At 38.0% G+C, this 20542-nt stretch overlaps 1 protein-coding gene across 9 annotated transcripts in view; it reads right to left on the bottom strand.

Moving 5' to 3' along the window:
• The window catches only part of HIVEP1 (HIVEP zinc finger 1), a 142925-nt gene that overhangs the window by 68313 nt on the left and 54070 nt on the right, over positions 1–20542 (bottom strand). For 8 of the 9 annotated variants that reach the window (XM_061195724.1, XM_061195723.1, XM_061195718.1 and 5 more), the window contains one exon: positions 785–838. The exons of the other annotated variant lie outside the window; for it this stretch is intronic. In XM_061195724.1, the coding sequence (XP_061051707.1) occupies positions 785–838 (54 nt within the window). The remainder of the gene's footprint in view (positions 1–784; positions 839–20542) is intronic. 9 annotated transcript variants of the gene reach the window in all.

Below are 20542 nucleotides of genomic sequence, written 5' to 3'. Positions count from 1 at the left end.
TATTCAATTTTACGCATTAACAGAGAGTGTTGGAACTCTACCCACCTTCCTTTCTTCCTCCCCTCCCACAGGCTGTTGTACATCGAAAGCATTTTTTCATATTACCTGGGAAAATAATCAGCATGCTTTCTGTGATGAAAACCAATTTTTGCTTTTAAGCTTCTTATTCTTTACACAAAATTTACCCATTATAACAAGTGAAAGAACAAAATCCAGATAAATAAAAGTTAATCACCTTCCTCTGCTCCTTTTCTCACCATTGCAACAAATCACCACAGTCAACTGAAATAATTAACATTTTTTAAAAGCTGCATAACATCCCAAAATATGAAGGTACTACAATTGATGCAATTATTCCCGCAATGACTAACATTTGGGTTATTTTAGTTGTCTTAGGTTTTTGTCATTTCAGAAAGAATACTGCACCACGTGAACACACATATGCACACACATATGTGAACACAGTACCATCAGTACCCATTATACTGGTAACTTGATTGCTATGGGACAGTCTCCCAAACAGGACTTTCAGAAAAGCTGCAACAATCTTTCATATTCCCACCAGCAAAATAGTAATATGTGGGAAACAGTTACAGAATATGCTATGCAGTTAAAACATTTCATAAAGCAAAGTCCATAGACTTTTAGGTATCAATCAGTTTAAGGTGATTTTTAACTTTGGGATATGTTTACACTGATTCATTTAGAGAGGTTGCAATAGTAAGATATTTATACAGGAATCTCTGCAAGAATAAAGCCTATACTGGGGTTGATTTTAATTTACCTTTTTTTGACACTTCTGCCCCATTGAGTTCTTTTTGTGCTTCTTCAATTTTGTCTAAGAAAAACAGCAACAAAAAATTATAAGTCAATTCATCATACACACATAAGAATACAGTAAAACAAATATATTACTTATAAACAGTACCTGATACATAGTAATAAATATTTGTTGAATGAATTATTTGAAACAAATATGTGTAAACTGTCAAAGTAATAATAAAGTCCTTTTAAAAATTATACTTATAATTTTAATTATGTCTTAGTCACAAGGACTACTTCCAATTGTTTCCACAATGCAAGTAATTCGTGCATTTTAAATACTGAACCATAGTTTAAAAATGTTTAGCTGATTAATAAAAGTATGTAAACATAATACTTTCTTTATGAAGACACACAGATTTTATTAGAGAGATAGAGCAAATGCCTACTGGCTTAGAAACAAGTCTAAGCAAAGTTCACAGATGGCCTCAGACCTAAGCCAAACATGGAAGAAATAAAAGAAAGGATGGAAAAATGAATGAAATGATGGGCTGAAGAGCAGCAACACAATACCCATCACTTTTGCTAACCCCTGATTACAGAGTAGTTACCCATGAAGTGTGAGGGTAGAACACTGCATTAAAGATACCAGATAAAACTAATGACTACGGAAGTGCTATATATGCACGCAGTTTTGAAAGAAGCAATAACTAACGAACAGTTGGGATGGCTGCCTCAGGAGTGGATGGGAGAGGGAGGCACGTGGGCCCAGAGCCTGTAGGTCTCCCATGTGAGCTTTGAGCACAATTCGATTTTGTAAGTAAGCACATGTTCTACTTTGGTAACAATTAATTTAAATTTTATAAGGATATACATATTTGATGATTATGACAGCAACCAATTCCAAATTTAATACAGTGGTCTAAGTGCTAATTATAATGGTAAAAGTAATAAAATTCCTAGGGTACTATTTTGTACTGAAATGAATACAGTAACCATAATTATGCAACCTTTTAGATAGTCCCTTGGCGTATAGTTTAAACGCTTTCAAAATATTGGTATGTCAGCCATTCATGCCTCCCAGCGTCCACCAGCAGCTCCCAAAATTCTCTCCACTGGCCATGGAAGATGCAGCCTCCAAAATGGCATCCTTCCCCAACTAAATAGGGCACAGATCCCACCATAGGCCCTTCAAGCTCTGGTTCTATCTGCCTTTTCCCCATCAGCCTTTCCAGAAAAGCCAGAAATCCACAGAACCTTCGATTTACTGATCAAACTTCTTTCAGTTGCCTATCGATCCATCCAGCCTGCCATATCAAGGGGGAGGGGGAGCCTTAGAATAAAGGAAACAAGCAATGGTTAATCGTAACTACATCTTCGTCCTGACAAACGCACTCCCCACAGCAATGTCCTATTGGCTTCCTGCTAATTACCAGGTCCAGGATAAGATTTGAGGGGAGAAGAGACAATCTTTGGAAATAATACAATTTTTTCTCATTTACAAACTTTAGTTATTTCTCATGAAATGATGAGTGAAATTGGAAACAGTACTGAAAAAAAAAACAAAACCCTTATTAAATGCAGAAAGTAGATCCTGCACTTAGCAGTACTTTTACTTCAAAAGGAGAATTCCAAATGTATGGATGAAATCTGTATTAATACAAGTAACAAAAAGACAAGGCCCACTTTTTCAAAAAATAAAATGTACTAAGTACATTGGAGACATTCAAAATGTAAATAAATATTAAATATACAGTCTCTGAGAAACATAAAAATGAAAAGCACTATTATTTCTATGCCAGCAGTTTGTCCAAACTTGAGAACCATAAATAATATATACATATATATTATATATATTCATAGTAGTAATGACTGTGTTTAAGAGTTTATGCACACATAATTTGGCATTATAGAATAAAACAACTTTTTATTAATAGAACCAACTGGGGCTCAAGGCAGCAAAAACTCATGACTTGACATGTATTTAAAGAATAGCTTCTATTTAGTATATTGAGGTTTGGCCACCTTCTGTTTGTACTTTAACATAACAAATTCTTGCAAAAATGACCTCAATTTACATTTGTGTATAAATCAGTAGATTTAGGATATCTAGTGTGTTAGGTATAGGCATCTACTTAAATGCCTTTACCTGGAGCTCCAGTTCAATAGGTAAATACAACCTTCAGTGAGAGAGCTTATAATAGCCATTGTAAGATTTTGCCTCAATTTTTAGAAAAAGTCCTGTTTATAGTTAACCTATGTTTTATAATTCTCCTGGTAAAATATGATGTTTTAAAGACACTGTCAAAAACTACAGAGAAAGTACTCATTTATTATATGCTCTTAATTGGTTCAGACAAGGCAATTTACTAGTATTTAAAAGCAACATTTATCATTTTTTTCACTATGATCCAGAGTAAGAAAGATATTTTTACATTCCAACCAATTACACATGTGTATCTATATATATTATGCGTATACATAATTCAGAAACCGACTTACCCACACTCTAATTTCTATCCTTTCCTAGTAAAAATGAAAAATGCTGCCTTGCTCAAATACACTGATTTCACAACCCACTGCTGGAGCAAACCTGCAGCTTGACACTCACTGATAGAAAGAGCAGTTCTCAACCAAGGGCAACACTTCCCAGCCAGGACATATCTCATCGTAAGCCCTGATTGGCAGGGGGGTGCGTGCGGTTTATAATGGGATCTCAGATTCTGAGACATCTTCCATCATGCCCTCCCCAGTGTCACTGTTATCTGAGGTAATAATTTCACAAAGACTACACATTCAGAAATAAACAGTAGTTTCTCTGTTGCCTAAAAATAAAAACAGATATACATGCAAAATTGACATTCACACCAGTGGTAAGTCTAAAATAAGTAACATATTCTTACTGTAATGAGTTCTTACCGTATTTAAATTAAGATGTAATTCTAATTAATTAAGTTTTTACTAAATACACTTGGAGTTGTTACCTGGAAAAGATCCCAGCAACACATGAATTGATCCATAATTGTCCCTAAGATCCAGAAGGGCCCATGGCTGAAAGAGTGGCAGGCTGAGAGGAAGGGTACTGACAGTGTAGGTTAGATTTTGGTTCTGCAACTATTAAAAATGTACACCTTCTTACAGTTTTTCTTCTCTGGTAAAGCACAGAAACTATTTGTTAACGGTAAAGGCTATGAACAATCTTCTTTAATGCCTTACATATTTTAAAACTTTTGTTTGTACAAGAAAACAATGCAAAACATTTTGTTTTCATCATAGGTAAATAATTGTAAATAAAGAAAAAAATGTTGATTTGTGAAGCATAATCTGAAACCACTGAGCCAAAAAAAAAAAAAAAGTCCTGGAGCCCTTAGGAAACCACCGTTCTTTTGGGGTTCTGGGAAGAAGACTAGATAATTAAAAACAAATCATTTAGAAAAATAAAGCAATCTTCAAATGAGAGCTCACAGCAAGCGCCTGCTCTCTGACCCTTTTCACCCTGCGGTGAAGCGGGGGCAATGGGTCTCCTGTACCATCTCAGATCCTCGACACCACTCCTCAAGAGCCCTGCGACTCAGGACATACATCATAGCTTTGGGGACCAACCCATTAAATTGTTAGGATTTCGTTCAACAACTGCCGAGGGTTTTATATTGCACTGAATGTCCACCTGGTGTCAGGTACAAAAGGAAGAACCAGAAATACAAAGCTAAAAGAATGGCTCCCCTGGAGGAGCTTACGGATTATTCTACCTCTTAAACAAGCATTTTAACATCAGTTTGATGGTAAATATAAAGCCTGATCCCCTGTGCAGTGAACACAGGTCTCTGTCATCCCACTCCCTCCTCTGCAGCTCCAGCCACGCCCTTGCGCAGGCTCCCTCGGGTCCCTGAGACTCCTCCAGCTAGCTGCCCTCCCACCCCATCCCTTCAGGATGTCACCTCCTCCAGGAAACCTGCTCTGACACCCTCCTCAGAGCCACTGCTTCCTTCTCTGTGCCACCACCCCTGCATGTAGGATCCGTCTCTCCACAGCTATGTATCTGGTGATCATTAGTAACAACGACAGTAAGGCGGACTGAGTGATTTACTGGTCTTAAAAATGCTGACGATAACCTGCCAAGTGACACACAGAAGCACGGGTGCATTCTGAAAAAGGGAAAAAGGAGTATCTGCACACAAACTGAAACTGGCATTAGGTGGTTTCATGTAAGAGCCTGGCGTTTTATCTTCCTTAATGTTATAAATGATTTCTACATTTGGGAAATTGCATCAGTGCACTGAAAGCACCTGAATCAACTATTTATCACTCCATTAGATTATCAAGGAGTTAAGTGATCTCTACCCTAATTCTAGTAGCTCATCCTTCTCTCCTGCTGTTCTGATAGGCACCCATAACTTCTGCTCTGACACCTAGAGGCTCTCCTTCTTCACTGAGCCCTAAAAACATAAAGTGGAAACACTAACAGTAAATTTTATGAAGTAGATCCTAAAGAACTGTAAAAGGCACCTCTATTTACTGAAAGAGATACCATCTGATTGAAAAAAGATCACCATATGTGACTTCACTATTTTTACTACTGAATAAGCCTAACTCCCATGTCCCTCATCACACGTCAGTACAAGCTCCCTATTCTCACTGGTAACTGCTAGAGCTATTTCAATACGACTAAATATATGACAATGATGTAATGTTAAAAATGCATCCAATACCCATAACCACGTATGCATGGTCGTCTAAACCATGACCCCAGTGTTCACTACTAAATCAGCTAAGGAAACCTACCTTTGTAAGTAACACGTTTTAACCTGTAAGTTACACATCTTTCCTATCTCTAGACCTATGTCTTTCAGGGAGTCAGACTCTACAATAATGCCCAAAATGATAGTCTAGACTAGTAATATTTCAAACTGAAAAATATTGCTTGAAATAAGTAAAAAAAAAAAAAAAAAGGAGACTCAACTCGGCACTAATGAATTTGAAAACTGTGATTTACTAGTAAAAATTCTAGAAAAAAATAAAATTACTCAACTTGATCCAGAAAGAGAAAAACTCAACTAGAATAACAAGGGATGATTGAGAAAGTTACCAGAGAATAACGCAGAATTACTTTTTTAGAGGTTAAAGGCCAAGATAGTTTTATTATCAAATTCTTACCAATTTTGAAGAATAAAGCATTTCCTAAACTGTCCCAGAGCACAAGCTAACACAAAAGGTGTTCTAAATCATTTTTAAAAGCTGCTATAACCCTGATATCAAAATGTGACTGAAGGGGCAGAAGAATCAACACTCCATACAAGCCTCACAAATGAATATGGATGTAACAATCTACATCCAGAAGTACATTCCAAAATTAGAAAGCCACGTCCAAGTAGGGTGTACAATAAGCATGCAAAGACATTTCAGTATTAGGAAGCATGTTATTATCATTTGTAACAGGACGGGGGTGAGGGGAAGGTAATTTAAATAATGTCCAAAATGTACTTGATTAAAACACCTATCTCTAGTGTAAACAAAAACAAAACAAAATACCCTCCACAATAAATAAAAAAGGATATGCTTCATCATATTAATGAAGTGGTATTCTAATAAACACCCTAAAACAGAGAAATTAGCCAATAACCTATCACTTCCTTTAGGAAGCCTTCCCTGACCCTTCCCCCAGGCCCTGGTCTGCGCCCCCAGCACAGTGTTCTAAGGCCCAGAGCAGCATTCATCACGGGATATTCCGAGAGCCTGCATGCTCACCCGCTTTCTTCATTAAAACTATATCTTATTCAACAGAGTGCATAAGTGCTTAGATCACTAGAGCCTCAACACATACTTGTTCAATAAAGGAATCGCTATTGCTGTATTTACGGTAGCATTTATGTTAAATTAACAATTACTTGCGGACAATTTTACATGTAAAACAATAAAGGACTAGTTAAAGAACTATGGTACTTCCATACAATAGAATATTATTTAGCCATTAAAAATGTTTTAAAAAGACTTATTGACAGAAAAAATGCTCAAAGTGTATTACATAAAAACATTTTGTGCCACATAGATGTACATACACATATACATACACACACAGATCTATAAAGAAACAGGCTCAAATGTAATGATTATCTGAGGGTAGAATATTAACAGTTTTAATGTTATTTCTATTTTCTTCAATTACTAAATTATCTATAATAAATATTTTAATATAAAAATAAATATTATTTAAATTTAATAAAAACTAAAAACTCTAAAAATGCGATCAAATTATTTTTTTTAAAAATGTCAGCTGGCTATAGGTTTTAAATTCCAAATTTCCAGATCATATGAAAGACTCTGGGTAGTTTCTAAAACATAAATACATTAATATAGTGACTGGTTCATTCAGTTCAGAATATATTTATTAGCTCCTGTGGGCTAGCACTAAGGATACACAAAGATGAATAATCTTACAGGTAGGAACTTATAGAAGTAAATGAGCAATCCCTCTACACGCGGTAACTGTGTGACTAAGTCCATGGGGTATTAGGGGAACACTGAAGGGTGTGAATGCCGCTGTCTCGGAAATAGGAAGACTGGTCCTGCAACACCTTCATGGAAGAAATGATACATTGGCTGAATACGCAGAGAAGAAAAGGAGAGATCTTGTCTAGAGGAGGAGGAAATTCAGGGAGGGGAGCATGAGGAGGCTGGAGAGGCAAAGACGCAAAAAACAAGACAGAGTCAGGCACTCCCAGCAGTTTGCAGCATAAATCCGGAGACAACAGGTCTAAACACACAGGATCTGAGAGCTACCGTCTTACATAACTGGTTGCTAAAACCATACCACAGGGTAGGTGGAAGCAAAAATATAACTATTCTATGAAGTAATTTGGCCATAGGCATCAAGATCCTTGAAACCCATCTCTGTATTTTAATATATTGATTCAACTATTGGAAATCTAGACTGAGGCTATGAAAGGAGTGGAACAAAGGCTATTCATCAGAGTACTTTTCATAACAGAAAAAAACCTAAATAACCGATGACACCGAGAATATAGTAGATGCTCAATAAATATGTGTTGAATACTTGAGAAATGGTTAAGTAAATTATGGTACCTTCATATAATAGAATATCAAAGAACAACTATATTATAGGCTTCTAGAAGGACCTACTGAATCAGAAACTACAGGAATGGTGGCCCAGATTGTATAAGTTTTGAAAGCTTTGCCAAGTGGTTTTAATGGGCCACCTACCCTCCAGTTAAGAATCCTTGGGATGAGAAGTAGAGAAACCCAAGAAAAAGACAAAAAAAAAAAAAAAAAAGAAAAGAAAAGAAAAGAAAGGAAAAGAATGGCTGAAAAAAAATTAGGAGAACCAGAAACAATTTGGCCACATAAGTCAAGAAAACAGTGTTTCATTATCAAATCAGTAGATGATGCAACTGATAAAGATTGAAAAAGCTTCCACTGGATTGAGCAATTAAGAGGTCCTGGTGATGCTTCCCAGAGCCTGCAGTGGAATGAGAGGGCGGAGGGCAGAGGGCTGAGAAAGTGATGGGACAGGAGGCGGAGGAGAGAATAGAGCAGAACTGTCTTTCAAAACACTCAGCAAAAAACAAGAGAGTGAATTTGGGGGCCAGAGAGAAACACAGGGTCAAGGGTGGGTTGTCTAATTTGATGTGTTTTTCAAAGATGTTTATAAACCCAAGGGAAGAAACCAATAAAAAGGGAGTAAAGATACAGGCGAGAGTGTGGGATGTGAAGGGCAAGGCACTGAAGAAAGCGGGGGCCAGCGTCAAGTCTGGGCGGAGGGCTGGTTCTGAATAGGGAAACACCCAGGGCGATTCCCTGAGGTCAGAGGGAAGAGAAGGAGAAGGATGTGTTGGGTAAAGTCTGCTGATGAGAAGGATGAGTTAGAGGGAGTTCATATCCAACTTTCACAATTTCATTGAGGTAAGAGGCATGGTTGTCTACAAAGAAAAAGGAGTTTAGCGTTTATGTTAAGGGGTCTTAGAGACCGGTAAAAATTAGAGTTACTGATGGGAATGGAAGAACCGACCAATATTAAGGACAAATAAAAGCATTGATGAATAGCAACTAGGGATCCATGAATGTAGAAATCCACATTCTTCCTTGAGCCCCTCCCACAAATTTAGCAGACAAAATACAGTCATTATCTGATGCATAGCTATGGGCACCTCTCATAGTTGTCTTTAATTTTATCTATTTTGTCTTATTTTTTCTTGTGAATTTTTATTTCAAAGGGCATTCTATATTTCAAATCTACAAATGTAGGTTGAAAGCCCTAAAGAAAGCCATAAATAGAGTGATGTTAGCCAACAAATGCATGTTCAAATATAATCTGATGATACCTAAAGAATATCTGGAAACTTAAAGCCACCAGTTAAAACAATTCTTAAAGAAATCTATTTATATATTTGACCATTTAAGAATGAACCAATAATGAAAAATTCCACAAGACGAAAAACCTGGTTTCTTTGACAAATAATCTGCAAAGAAAGAGAGAACTGGAAATGGTACCTATAGATCAAAGAAACAAAGACATATCAAACTACAGAATATGTGGACCTTATTTGCCCCGATTCTAACAAAATGTTTAAAAAATTGTATCACTGCAGAGAACTGGAAATTTAAACACAGACAGGATAACTGATCATATTAAGGAAATACTTTTCTTCAGTTTCATAAATGTATTGTGATTATGTGAAAAAAATACTCCTTGTCTTTCAGAGCTTATATAATAAAAACATATCAATGAAATGCTATATCTGAGGTCTCAAAACACTATGGGAGGGGACGTGCCCAGAGGAGGCAAGGAAACCAGACTGGCTATCAGGTGTGAACTGCTAAACTGGATGATAGGTAAGCAGGGGTTTACCACACCGTTCTATTTGTAATCATTTTGAAACTCTCATAATCAAAAGTATAAAAAAAGGACAAAAGAAGGAGCCCAATCTGAAAATTAAAAAAACTAATTACCAAAGTATTCTTTACGTATTGTTAGTGTTATAGTTCAAATAATAATCACAAGCCAGAAACAATATAGAACAGTGGGAAGTAAACGAAGCTAAGTAGCTAATGGCCGAGCACACAGTAGGTCTTTAATCAAGGTCACTGCCCCCAGACATAATTGGAGCCAAGAGGAAATTAAATAATTTCTAAGCTACCACTAGGAGTCCGGTTTGTACACACCCAAGTTGAAAAGGATAATAAAAAGAATAAATAATGATTTCTAGCAATATGATCTCCGGTGTTCTTAATTCCTTTTGGTGGGACAGGGGGAGGGTAAGAATTTGAAGACTGTAAAGCTTTCCAAGATACAAAGTTAAAAAAAAAACAAACAAATCAAAAAACAAAACCTAAGGAGCAGAACAATGTATACAGTATACATCTATTTGTGTCAAAATATAAAAATGGGTGTGTTTGTGTGTGTGTGTCTCTGTGTGTGTGGGAAATGATACTTAAATCACTCACTGCTGCTGGCGTTTACAGTCACCCCTGGGGAAAGGGAACCGGGTGAGAAAGACATATATTTCACTGTACTTTTTTACTTTCTTTTCTGTTTTAATCAGTTAACATCGTGAGATTTACTTTAGATCTGAAATTTAAACAATGATATACGGTACAAGAAGGAAACAGTATTGCAACCAAATTAACCTGAGCATACTGGCACCTTACGTTCCAAGTCATTTTTCACATTTGTGGGCACACACACACAGACACACATGCGCACACACGCATATACATACACATACAAATACATACACACGCATATACAAACACATACACACACACATAAACCCACACACGCACACACACACATCACTTTTTAAAATAAAATGACACAAAAACTATACGGACACTGTCTTTTTTTGTTTTAAAATTAGAACATCTCCAACCTATTCCAATACTGTTCCAATACTGATCCATCACTTTTTCAATTAAAAAAAGAAAAAGCTAGTTTACTAAGAAGAAAATGAAACTTCAAAATGTCTCTATTAAAAAAAAATCCATAATGACCATGTGTAGCCTCTCCTAGTAAGTGAATGATACACACACAAACACACATACTCTTTGCACACAATCTTAGGAACCGTAGGATCTACGGAGACCCTAAATCCAGGTTCTGATAGAGACTTGATCTACACTGTCACTGTTCTTCTGCATTCTGGACGAGGATTCGAAGGTACATTTTCACAGTAATAATGAACATGTTTTTATTGTTTCAGTTGTTAAATTTCTTAATTTCTCCCCAAATTATATAACAATGTATCTCTTACTAGTATAAATTATTCTTATTTAGCCACATGAAAAAAAGAGGGGGACAAGTAGGAAATTGGAACAAATAATCTGTTCCTTTTCCTCATTTACCAGCCTGATTATATTTAACAACAGAGTGGCGGAGAGTAGACAAGAAAGAAAAAAGTACTGGTATCAACACACAGGCATTGTGCTCAGCACACTACATCTCGTTCCATCCTTAGCACCTACCATGTGCAAAGCTTTGAGCTATATGCAGTGTCTTCCCTTGACAACCCAGGCTCTAGCGGAGATGAAAATACACTAATGAAATAAAATATATTAGTGTGTAAGTACCTCTAATGTACAGTAAACAATGATACCCTCACAATAACAAAAGGAAGAAAGGACAAAGAAGCAAAGCTCTCATAGTACGTACCCCACCATAATCTATCTACTTCTCACAACGGTGTACAGTGGAAAGCACTGCAGTGGTGAGATCTCCCGCTGGGTGTCCGTCATCCTGGGACAGCAAACTCAGGAACCAAAGGATCAGAGCGCGCTCTGATTCCTCCACCTTACCAGCCTGGGAGGCTTCCCAGAGTCTCTTAACTCTTTTAGACAACCATCTGCTTAACATTATAAAAACTTCCACTGATAGCAAGAAGGTATTATCTACTCATTTAGAACTTCTGGCTTCTGGTAAGCGCAGAGTGGCTTATATGGGACTCTCATATCAACACAATAAAACTACGCACAAAATATTTAAATAAATAAATAAATAAACAGGAAGGTCCTGGAGAGTGACCAAAAGCAGGCAAAAATTGGATGGGATTTGACCCTAGAGGGGTGAGAAGCAAATGACGTAAGACCCACATTTCAATGACTCTTTCCAGAAGGGCAGTCACCAATCTGTGAAGAGCACACCTCAAGTAGAAAGCAGCAGGTATACTGGGCTGAGGAGGCAGAGGGAGAGTCTGGGGTGCTGCAAAAGCTGCAAATTGAGTGGGGAAAATCCCAGAAAAAGGGAGGCCCAGAGGAGAGTCCAGAATCTGGGAACAAGCCCTTCAAGTCTCTGGCTGAGTCTTGCACTGCTTGTGTAGAGGGTAAGACTCCAAGGAACTTGAGGGAAAGCAAACAGAGGCAGGCTGAAAAAACTGAGCAAAGTATCAGCAGAAGCTTTCAGCATTGGTACAGAGAACACAGAATTTGGAATTCAAGTCCGGCCACGATAGACAGGCCAGGTAAAAACCTTGTTATTTCCACTGAAATCTCAGAAGGCCACACCTTAAAATTAACATCTCATCCTGGAATCAGGGCAAATCAAACAGACTACTCTGAAAACCCTAAAATCAATCTTCTACAAGTTTCAGAAGCTCTAATAGTAACTCAACTGTCTGCTAAAACAAAACTCAGCAATCTTTAGATGAAGATGACAGAATCCAGAGCCTATAAAACATAACCAACCACATTGTTCTTTATATAATAAAAAATTACTAGGTGTGTGAATCATGAAACTGTGACACACAGAGTGAGAAAGCAGTAAAAAGAACTGGACATGCACATGACAAAGACGTTGTAAATAATGACAAGAAATTTAAACTACAATATATACTGTAAAGAACTTAACAGAAAAAAAAAAAAGATGGATTTTGTGAAGGATAAGAGTAGAGGAATTTCAGAAGAAATATAGAAACTCTTAAAAGAATGGAAATAATATAACAAAAAACACAATATCTAAAATAAAACAACAAACGAAACAGCAAATGAAATACTGCAAAAGAAAAGATTAGTGAACTTGAAGACAAGTCACTAGAAATTATCAAACTGAAGCCTAGAGAGAAAAGACTGAAAAAGAACATAGTTTCAAAGACCCATGGAACAGTATCGAGTAATCTAACACACATGTAACTAAAGTCCCAGAAGGAGAGGAGAGGGAAAACTGGGAAGAAAGAAGAGCTGAAGAAGTAAGAGCTGAATTTTTCCCCAATTTGACTAAAAATATCAACCTACAGATTCAAGAAGTTTCGTGGACCCTAAGGAGGATGAATACAAAGGAAGCCACACAGAGACATGTGCAGAATACTTGGGGATGGGGGGTGGTGGTGAGGGGCAGCAACAGATTTTTAAACGGAAGAGAAAAAAATGTCAAACTAGAATTCGGTATCTAGCAAAATCATCCTTTAAAAATAAAAGCAAATAAAGATATTTTCAGATAAACAAAAGTTGAGAAAATCTGTATGAGCAATGCTAAAAGTGGTGATTTAGGCCTGAAGGGAAATGACAACAAAATATGTATCTAGACTGGGGACCAAAAACCTATGGCCTGTAGACCAAATCCAGCTCACAACCTGTCTGTGTAAGGCCTGTGCATTATTTTAAATGTTAACAAAAGGAAAAAAAAGAACAAGAAGTACATGTGATGGAGATTGTATGAGGCTGCAAAACCTAAAATAGTTACTATCTGGCCTCTTCCAAAAAAAAATTGCAAACCCATGATTTATGAGAAAGAAGAAAGAGATGGATGAAGGGAGGGAGGGGTAAGACAAGGCAAGTAAAAAGGTTTTATTTTTCTTCAGTTTTTAAAGACAGTGGACTGCGCAAAGAAAAAAACCCCAGCGTATTATAGAGTTTATAATATATGTATAAGCCAAATATATGACAAAAACATCTACTTACCTAAAAATGTCCCCAAGCCCAAGGTCATCCCTAAATAATGAACTCACAACTCTGAATCTTAGTACCTTCAAGTTATTTCATATTATTTCAAATAAATCTTAAAGTACTAGATTGAAATGATTATTTTTTAAAAAACACAAAACTGAAATAGATGATTGTTTTTCCCCAATCTACTCTCTAGTACACATTACAAATAGCAAGCAAATTATCAGCTCTGAAGATCTTTTGAAAAGCTGAAAGCACTCTTCTTAAAGTTCTTTTTAAATAAATTACTAATTAGTTCATCCTATTAAATACTGGCAAAGTGTGAGAGTTGACATAAACTCCAGGGGAAGTGAAAAGGCTTCTGTGAGGAAAGAGCATGAAGAAAGTTATAAAGTAGAACTAAACATATAATATATGGGACACCATGAGTAGGTGTTACATGGCAGAAAGTAAATATGCAGAGTGAGAGGAGAATGTGGTGAAAAGTCAGCAAACTGAGTAAGGAATCAGAGAGTCTAAAATGACATGGGAAATTCAGGTTTTGATGGCTGGACCAAAGAGGGTACCAGTCTATGTGACATAAAGGCAAATGACCCGTTTTCACCACCATGTATTCACACCTAGCACAACACACACATACGACAGAGTCAGCATTTTATTAACATTTAGGAATCATTCAATCACTTCCTATATGAACAAATGAATAAAGAACCAAAACTGGTCCTTTAGGGATGAGAAGTCCATCTGCAGACGTGATACTGAATTTGCAACATGAGACCGAAGGGATTAGGGCTTATTCCAGGAAAGATGCTTAAAGAGAAGCCAAATAGAACACGATTGACTGGTTAAGGCTGGACATACAGATTTGGAATTGAGTCTAGACTTCTTTTTATTTTAATAGATTCTGGTTTGTGTTTTATCATGTTTGGTCACTAGAGAACACTGAAAGTGCTTTGTTCTCATACTATTTCAAGTGCATTCTGTAAATAACACTATTATCAGTGAAAAAATTAAAAATCGGCAATAAACTGAAAAAGACACTTCTGGGTGAGAATAACTGGGAACCTAAAATCACACAAGAGGTTTGGGTGGAGCCAAACTTTATCAGTTCACTAGTAGACGTTTTTCTACGGTTATGGATTTTGCTTTCAATTTTTGCTTCTAACTGCGGGGATTTGGGCAATGACTTTTTGGAGTATGAGAATCTTAAATTTTAAAAAAGATCAGGTTCAGGTCAGTAGATATTATGTAGTTCAATTTTTTGTGGACATGTGTGCATATTTTTAAAAATGATGTTGCCATGTCTGCATAAACACTTCTGAAAAAAGTGACAAGTAATTAATATGGGTGGTTACTTCTGAGAAGAGGATAAAGAGCGGGGGCAGGAAAAGGGGGAAATGCTCATTTTTCAAACTGCATATGCTTCTACACGAGTTCATTTTTGAAATTAAGTTTATCACTCATATTGAAGAAGATGTATTACTTACTCATTTAAATATATATGTATGTATAAAAATGTATGTATGTATGTATAAATATGGGTAGCCAAATCAAAAATAAAACTTGAATGCCTCAATTCCCTAAAAGTGTATAAGTGCTTACTTACTTATATGCTTAAAAAATACATATTATTACTTATGTGTGTGTACGTATATATACACACACATATATCTGTAGATACATATGTATACATATGAATATATATGCATACTTTCAGATTCTTTTTTTCAATATTCTCACTTAAACTCTGTATTCTTTCAAATTATTTGATGCCTGTCTCCTCCTTCCAAATTGAGGCTATTTTAACATTTACCAATCAGCAATAATACCATTATAAATATTGCAATCCACTATTCTTTACACTTTAATTTGTCCAATTCAACATGTTAAGTCAAAATATTCTGAGGTCAGTTACAAAGTCTGTTTTTTCAACTCAAAATAGTCCAATCTGCATCCCTTCTAAAGGGTAATTCCCCAACCAGCAAGAATCAGAAGGTAAAAGGCTATGAAAAATTTGAAGTAGGTGGTGGCGGGGAAACAAATAAAGTGAAAACAGACAAAGTCTAACAGTTTTAGTCATCACCCACAGATACGATCTTTATGGCGGGAATTACAGTCAAAATAAACTAAAACACCCTCACATTCTGTCGTTCATCAAGACTCTGTCAGGGGCCACTGCTAAGTAATTGTGTAGCACCTTACACTGTCCCTGCCACTGCAGTCACCTCATTTTACTGTGAGCAATTCTTGCTTTAAGGTCTGATTCCTCACCAGCCCAGCGGGCCCACGAGGGCAGGGCAGGTAGGTGCTAACCACTGAGTCCGCACATCATGCTGGACACACAGCACGTAAGCTGTCCAATACTCTTAAAACTGGCATCAGATAAATGTCGTAAGTCCTAACCATTCTATACCTTATAAGGCTACTCAAAAGCAGGGAAGAATTAAAATTTGATAACCACAAGAAAAACAGACCTTAAAAAAAATCCAAACTCAAAAAGTTTAAATTAACTACATCTTTTAAACAATCTTCATTATCTCTTCTGTGCTATAGGTTCATAATTGGCCTAGAGGAACTTAGTTCCCCAACTTTTCATAGTTTCACAGAGAAAAACAGAAATAGAAGAAAATATATAGCATATAACTATTTCCAATTACTAATATTCTATACTATAATTTTACATGTAAAAGATATGAACTACTGAGTGACCTAGTTCATTACAAAGACAAAATGTAAAGAAGTGCAGAAATCTATAGGTGGTCACCTGTGTGACCCACAATATTAATGGTCAACCATGAACTTAAAAGTTAGCTTTTTATCACTGGCCAACACATTCAGAGAGAAAGTCCCTAAACTGATTTTCAGAAACAAATAACACTTAGAAAACACATCATTAAATCTGCTGATTACATTATATTAAATTTTACTTTAGGAAAATAAATTATTTAGGAACCATTCACATTACTGTTTGAGGCCATTAGCCTAAATAATCAAATAACAGTTCATACAATTTTGTATACGTGTGCAAGTGCACGTTTATAATGGATGTGTGTGTTTGTATAATATATAGTGTGTATGTATCTATTACCTGGTTGAAATATACCCACCACACCATTATATGTGTACATGCACATGTCCTCTATTTATTTGTCTTCACCGTTAACCTAGTATAACAGCTCACAGAAGATAATAATAGCATTGGGCCCTTAGTACAGTTAAGTGGTTACGAACAAACATTTATTTATGATAAATTTTACAATGCATAAAATTCCCAATCTGCATCTCTACAAACCAATCAGTAAAAAAAAGCCCATATGTTTTCAGCAATCATCACGACTGAAACAATGAACAAATGTCATTTTTTCCACAAAGGAAGTACTTGGCTATACCTCCCCCACTGGCAAGGACTCTGGCCAAAAATAACAGTGGTTAGGCTTGTAACCTAGTATGTATGGATCTGATCTGGTCAAGCCAAAAATAGCTCTGGTCATTTATCATCTGCAGGCATTTGTTTTAGAGGCTAACTCTATCGTACAGACCAAGTTAGGCAAATTATGGTGAAAACACGCAGAAATATAATTGAGCTTGAGAAAACTTAAAGCTCTTTTCAACATGATTGAAAGCTCTTTTCAGTAACATTGTAGCACATGAGAATACCCAGGATACAATTATTTTGGATAGCGGATAAGGTTAACTATTTCTTAAACTCCCTAAAAGATATGTTAAACAAACCAGCAAAACAGAATTAACACGTTTACGCATTTCTGAAAGCTGGGGAAGAAACGACAAGTTACCCGTCTGGACGCATCGCTAGAATCCTTCCCCCTGAAAAGCTTCTTCTAAGAGGAGAAGCAGCACTGCCTTTGGGGGGCGCCCACCTGCCGCCTGCCTGCCCCCAGCGCTGCTTCAAACTCGCGGGTTCCTTCTGGGACCCGCCTCCCCATGCTCCCCTCACACCTGCCTGGGAAGCCCTCATCCTCCTTCTGACCCTACTGGGGAATAATCTATCAATAACAGCTAAAATCTAAGTGCTTGCTGTGTGCGGGCACTGCTCTAAGGACCTGACGGTACTCGCTCATTCAGCCCTCCCCAAAAAACCCGCCCAGGAGGGAGGAACCGCCCTTGACCTCTGTTTGACAGAGGAGCGAACCACGAGTCACGGAAGCAAACTTCACAGAGCTAATAAGGGGAAGCCTGTCTGCCGCGTTTAAACCCAGGCACATGGCCTCCAGGATGTGAACTTAACACTACACTATACTACTTCTCCGTATTATTTGAAAGGGTGTCCTGCCTGAGCTGGCAATTCCTCATCTTTCATGTTTGAGCTTGAACACCACGTGCTCTTGAAGCCTTTCCTGATCCCCCGCGGGGGCCACCCCAGTGTGTGCCAACAGCACCCTGGCTCCTCTTGCATTGAGTGTATGTGCCTGCACGTGTGTGCACGAGGTTGCTCGTTTCAGGCCTGTATCACCTGCTAAAATCATAAACGCCATGATAAACATCTATCACGGTCACCCAACATCCTGGCCTGCAGTATTTATCCATACCTTTCCAATTTTTCATGACCAAGCTTAAATCCCAACTCTCTGAAACTTCTATGCATAAATCCAGAAAAGCAACACTTTCTTACCTTCCTACACATCCCACAGAAGTTCATCTATTCCATACTACTGTATGGAATAAAGCATCTATTTAATGGTATTTAATTGTATCCCGTTTGCCCGTTGTTACTTGTGGTCTCACTTATTCCTTAAATTCTCGTGTAAATCTCTCTTCCATCTCTGAGATGTTTAAGCTACCTAATGGTAGGAAAAGGGATCCCCACATCACAAATGCAACCCTAGAAACACAGCACGTGTTCAAACGTGGTTGAATTCATATCTTTCAGAACAAGTGACCAGACTAAAAACGTCTCGACTACTTTTACTCAGGCCCACTGGGAGGATGGAAACTTGAGTTGAAAATGTCTTTTCCCAGAGGAAAATGAAGCAGCCAATAACTGATCTAACTGATCAATAGAAGTGGAGTAGGGAAGTGGAGGAGGGGAGGGGGGCGGAGAAACAAGACTCCAGGAAGCTGTCAGGAGACGCAGCCTCTCTCTCCTCTCGCCCCTTTGTCCTCCCTTGGGCTACAGACTTCACAATCAACAGGCCTCAGTTCTGGCTCAAAAATGAATTTCCATTTTACCGTGGTAGAAATCCCTGACAGACACACTCAGATACACACAATTTCAACAACCTAATTTCGCGGGGGAAAAAAAGGTCTTATCAACACTGCTGAAGAAACGGGCATTACAATCTTGTAATATTAACATTTAAGTTGCAACTACAAGTCAGCGATTTTACTCACTATTATTAACAAAAGATCATTAAATTACGCTTATGACGATCTTACTAAAATAGCACCATTAAACAGCCTGTTGAAGTTATCTGCTGTGGAAAGAGAGGAATTCCCATCAGGCTTCCCTCAATGCTGTGCCACAGAAAGGGCCTGGAATGCTCTGTTCTTACCACTTGTTAAATTTGGGGTATATACTGGAGCCGCCATAGGGATGCCCTGCTTTAAGTAATCTGTAAACTGCACAATTGTGACTCAAAAGCAAGATAATCATTTGCTGTCCAAAGAATTGACTGCGTTCCAAGCGGCTGCACTTGGAGGAGACATCTCTGGGGCCAGGACAGAAACCTAGGTAGGGACGGCAGGGGCAGGAGCCCAGGGAGAGGCAGGAGCACGCACCGAGGCACGCCGCAGTCAAGCGTGAGAGCTCTCATCCCTCTCAAGAGCACATCTGCTCGGTAAAGCACGGCAAAGCATTCAGGTTTTAAATATGCAGTCATTTGGCAGTCACAGACGGTAAGACTCATGGTTTCCAATATTCATGAAGGTCTAGGACATTCAGTAATTTCTAACTTTGCCGAGAAACACATGTGAGTCCCGTGCACAGCGAAGCAGGCACACAGGGTTCACTGGGCCGGTGAGTCAGCCTGCAGACCGCCCTGCGTCCACTCCTCAAACCTTATTGCTCTTTACCCTTTGTTGTTAAGGGTGTAGTATTCCAGCAAACCCCGAGCCCTCTGATTCTCCCTTTAAAAACCTCTCTAAACTGTCCACTGTCACCAGCGGGTCCAAGCCTGCGCCTCTCACTGAGACCTCGGCCACAGCCTCCGCTCAGGCCTGCGCGCCTTTCATGCCCCTCCCTGCTGGACTCCACATGCAGCCACACCTGCCACAAATGCCAGTCCGCTCCCTCACTTTACTCTCAGTTACAGCATCTTAGTCTTGTCTATTAGCACACTCTGTAATTACATTATGTTTACTCGTTTGATTAATGTCTACATAACTCTAGCAGTGGTTTTCAGCCAGGGATGTTTCTGCCCCTCAAAGGGTATCTGACAATGTCTGGAGACTTTTTTGGTTGTCACAGTTGAGGGGGAGGGCTTGGCATCTAGTGGGCAGAGGCCAGGCATGCTGCTACACATCCTACGACACACAGGACAGTCCCCCTCAGCAAAGAGTTATCCAGCCCAAACCATCATCAGTGCCGAGGTTGAGAAACCCTGCTTTAAAACGATACATATTTGTATGGGTATCTGAAAAAGGTTCAATATTACTTTAATCATATTCTCTACCCCTCTTTTATCCTAGTAATTATTTCCAAATGAAGTAATAAAACATAATTTGGATTACTATCTTATATTTTAACATAATGAATGATAATACATTATAACAGTAACTACTACCATGGGGGTGAGGGGAAGCAGGCCTCACATCTGCACTAGAACTAAAGTACTCACATGTATTCTATCGTTAAGTATCTATGAAAAAAACCCAAGGCACGGAGAGGTGCAACTTCTGCTATCACTTGGCTAAGGTGTGGAAAGCTGGGATTCCA

This window comes from Eubalaena glacialis, chromosome 7, assembly GCF_028564815.1.
Source record: "Eubalaena glacialis isolate mEubGla1 chromosome 7, mEubGla1.1.hap2.+ XY, whole genome shotgun sequence".
NCBI lineage: Eukaryota > Metazoa > Chordata > Mammalia > Artiodactyla > Balaenidae > Eubalaena > Eubalaena glacialis.
The sequence above is the reverse complement of the archived record's forward strand: the minus strand, read 5'-3'. Positions and strand labels throughout refer to the sequence as shown.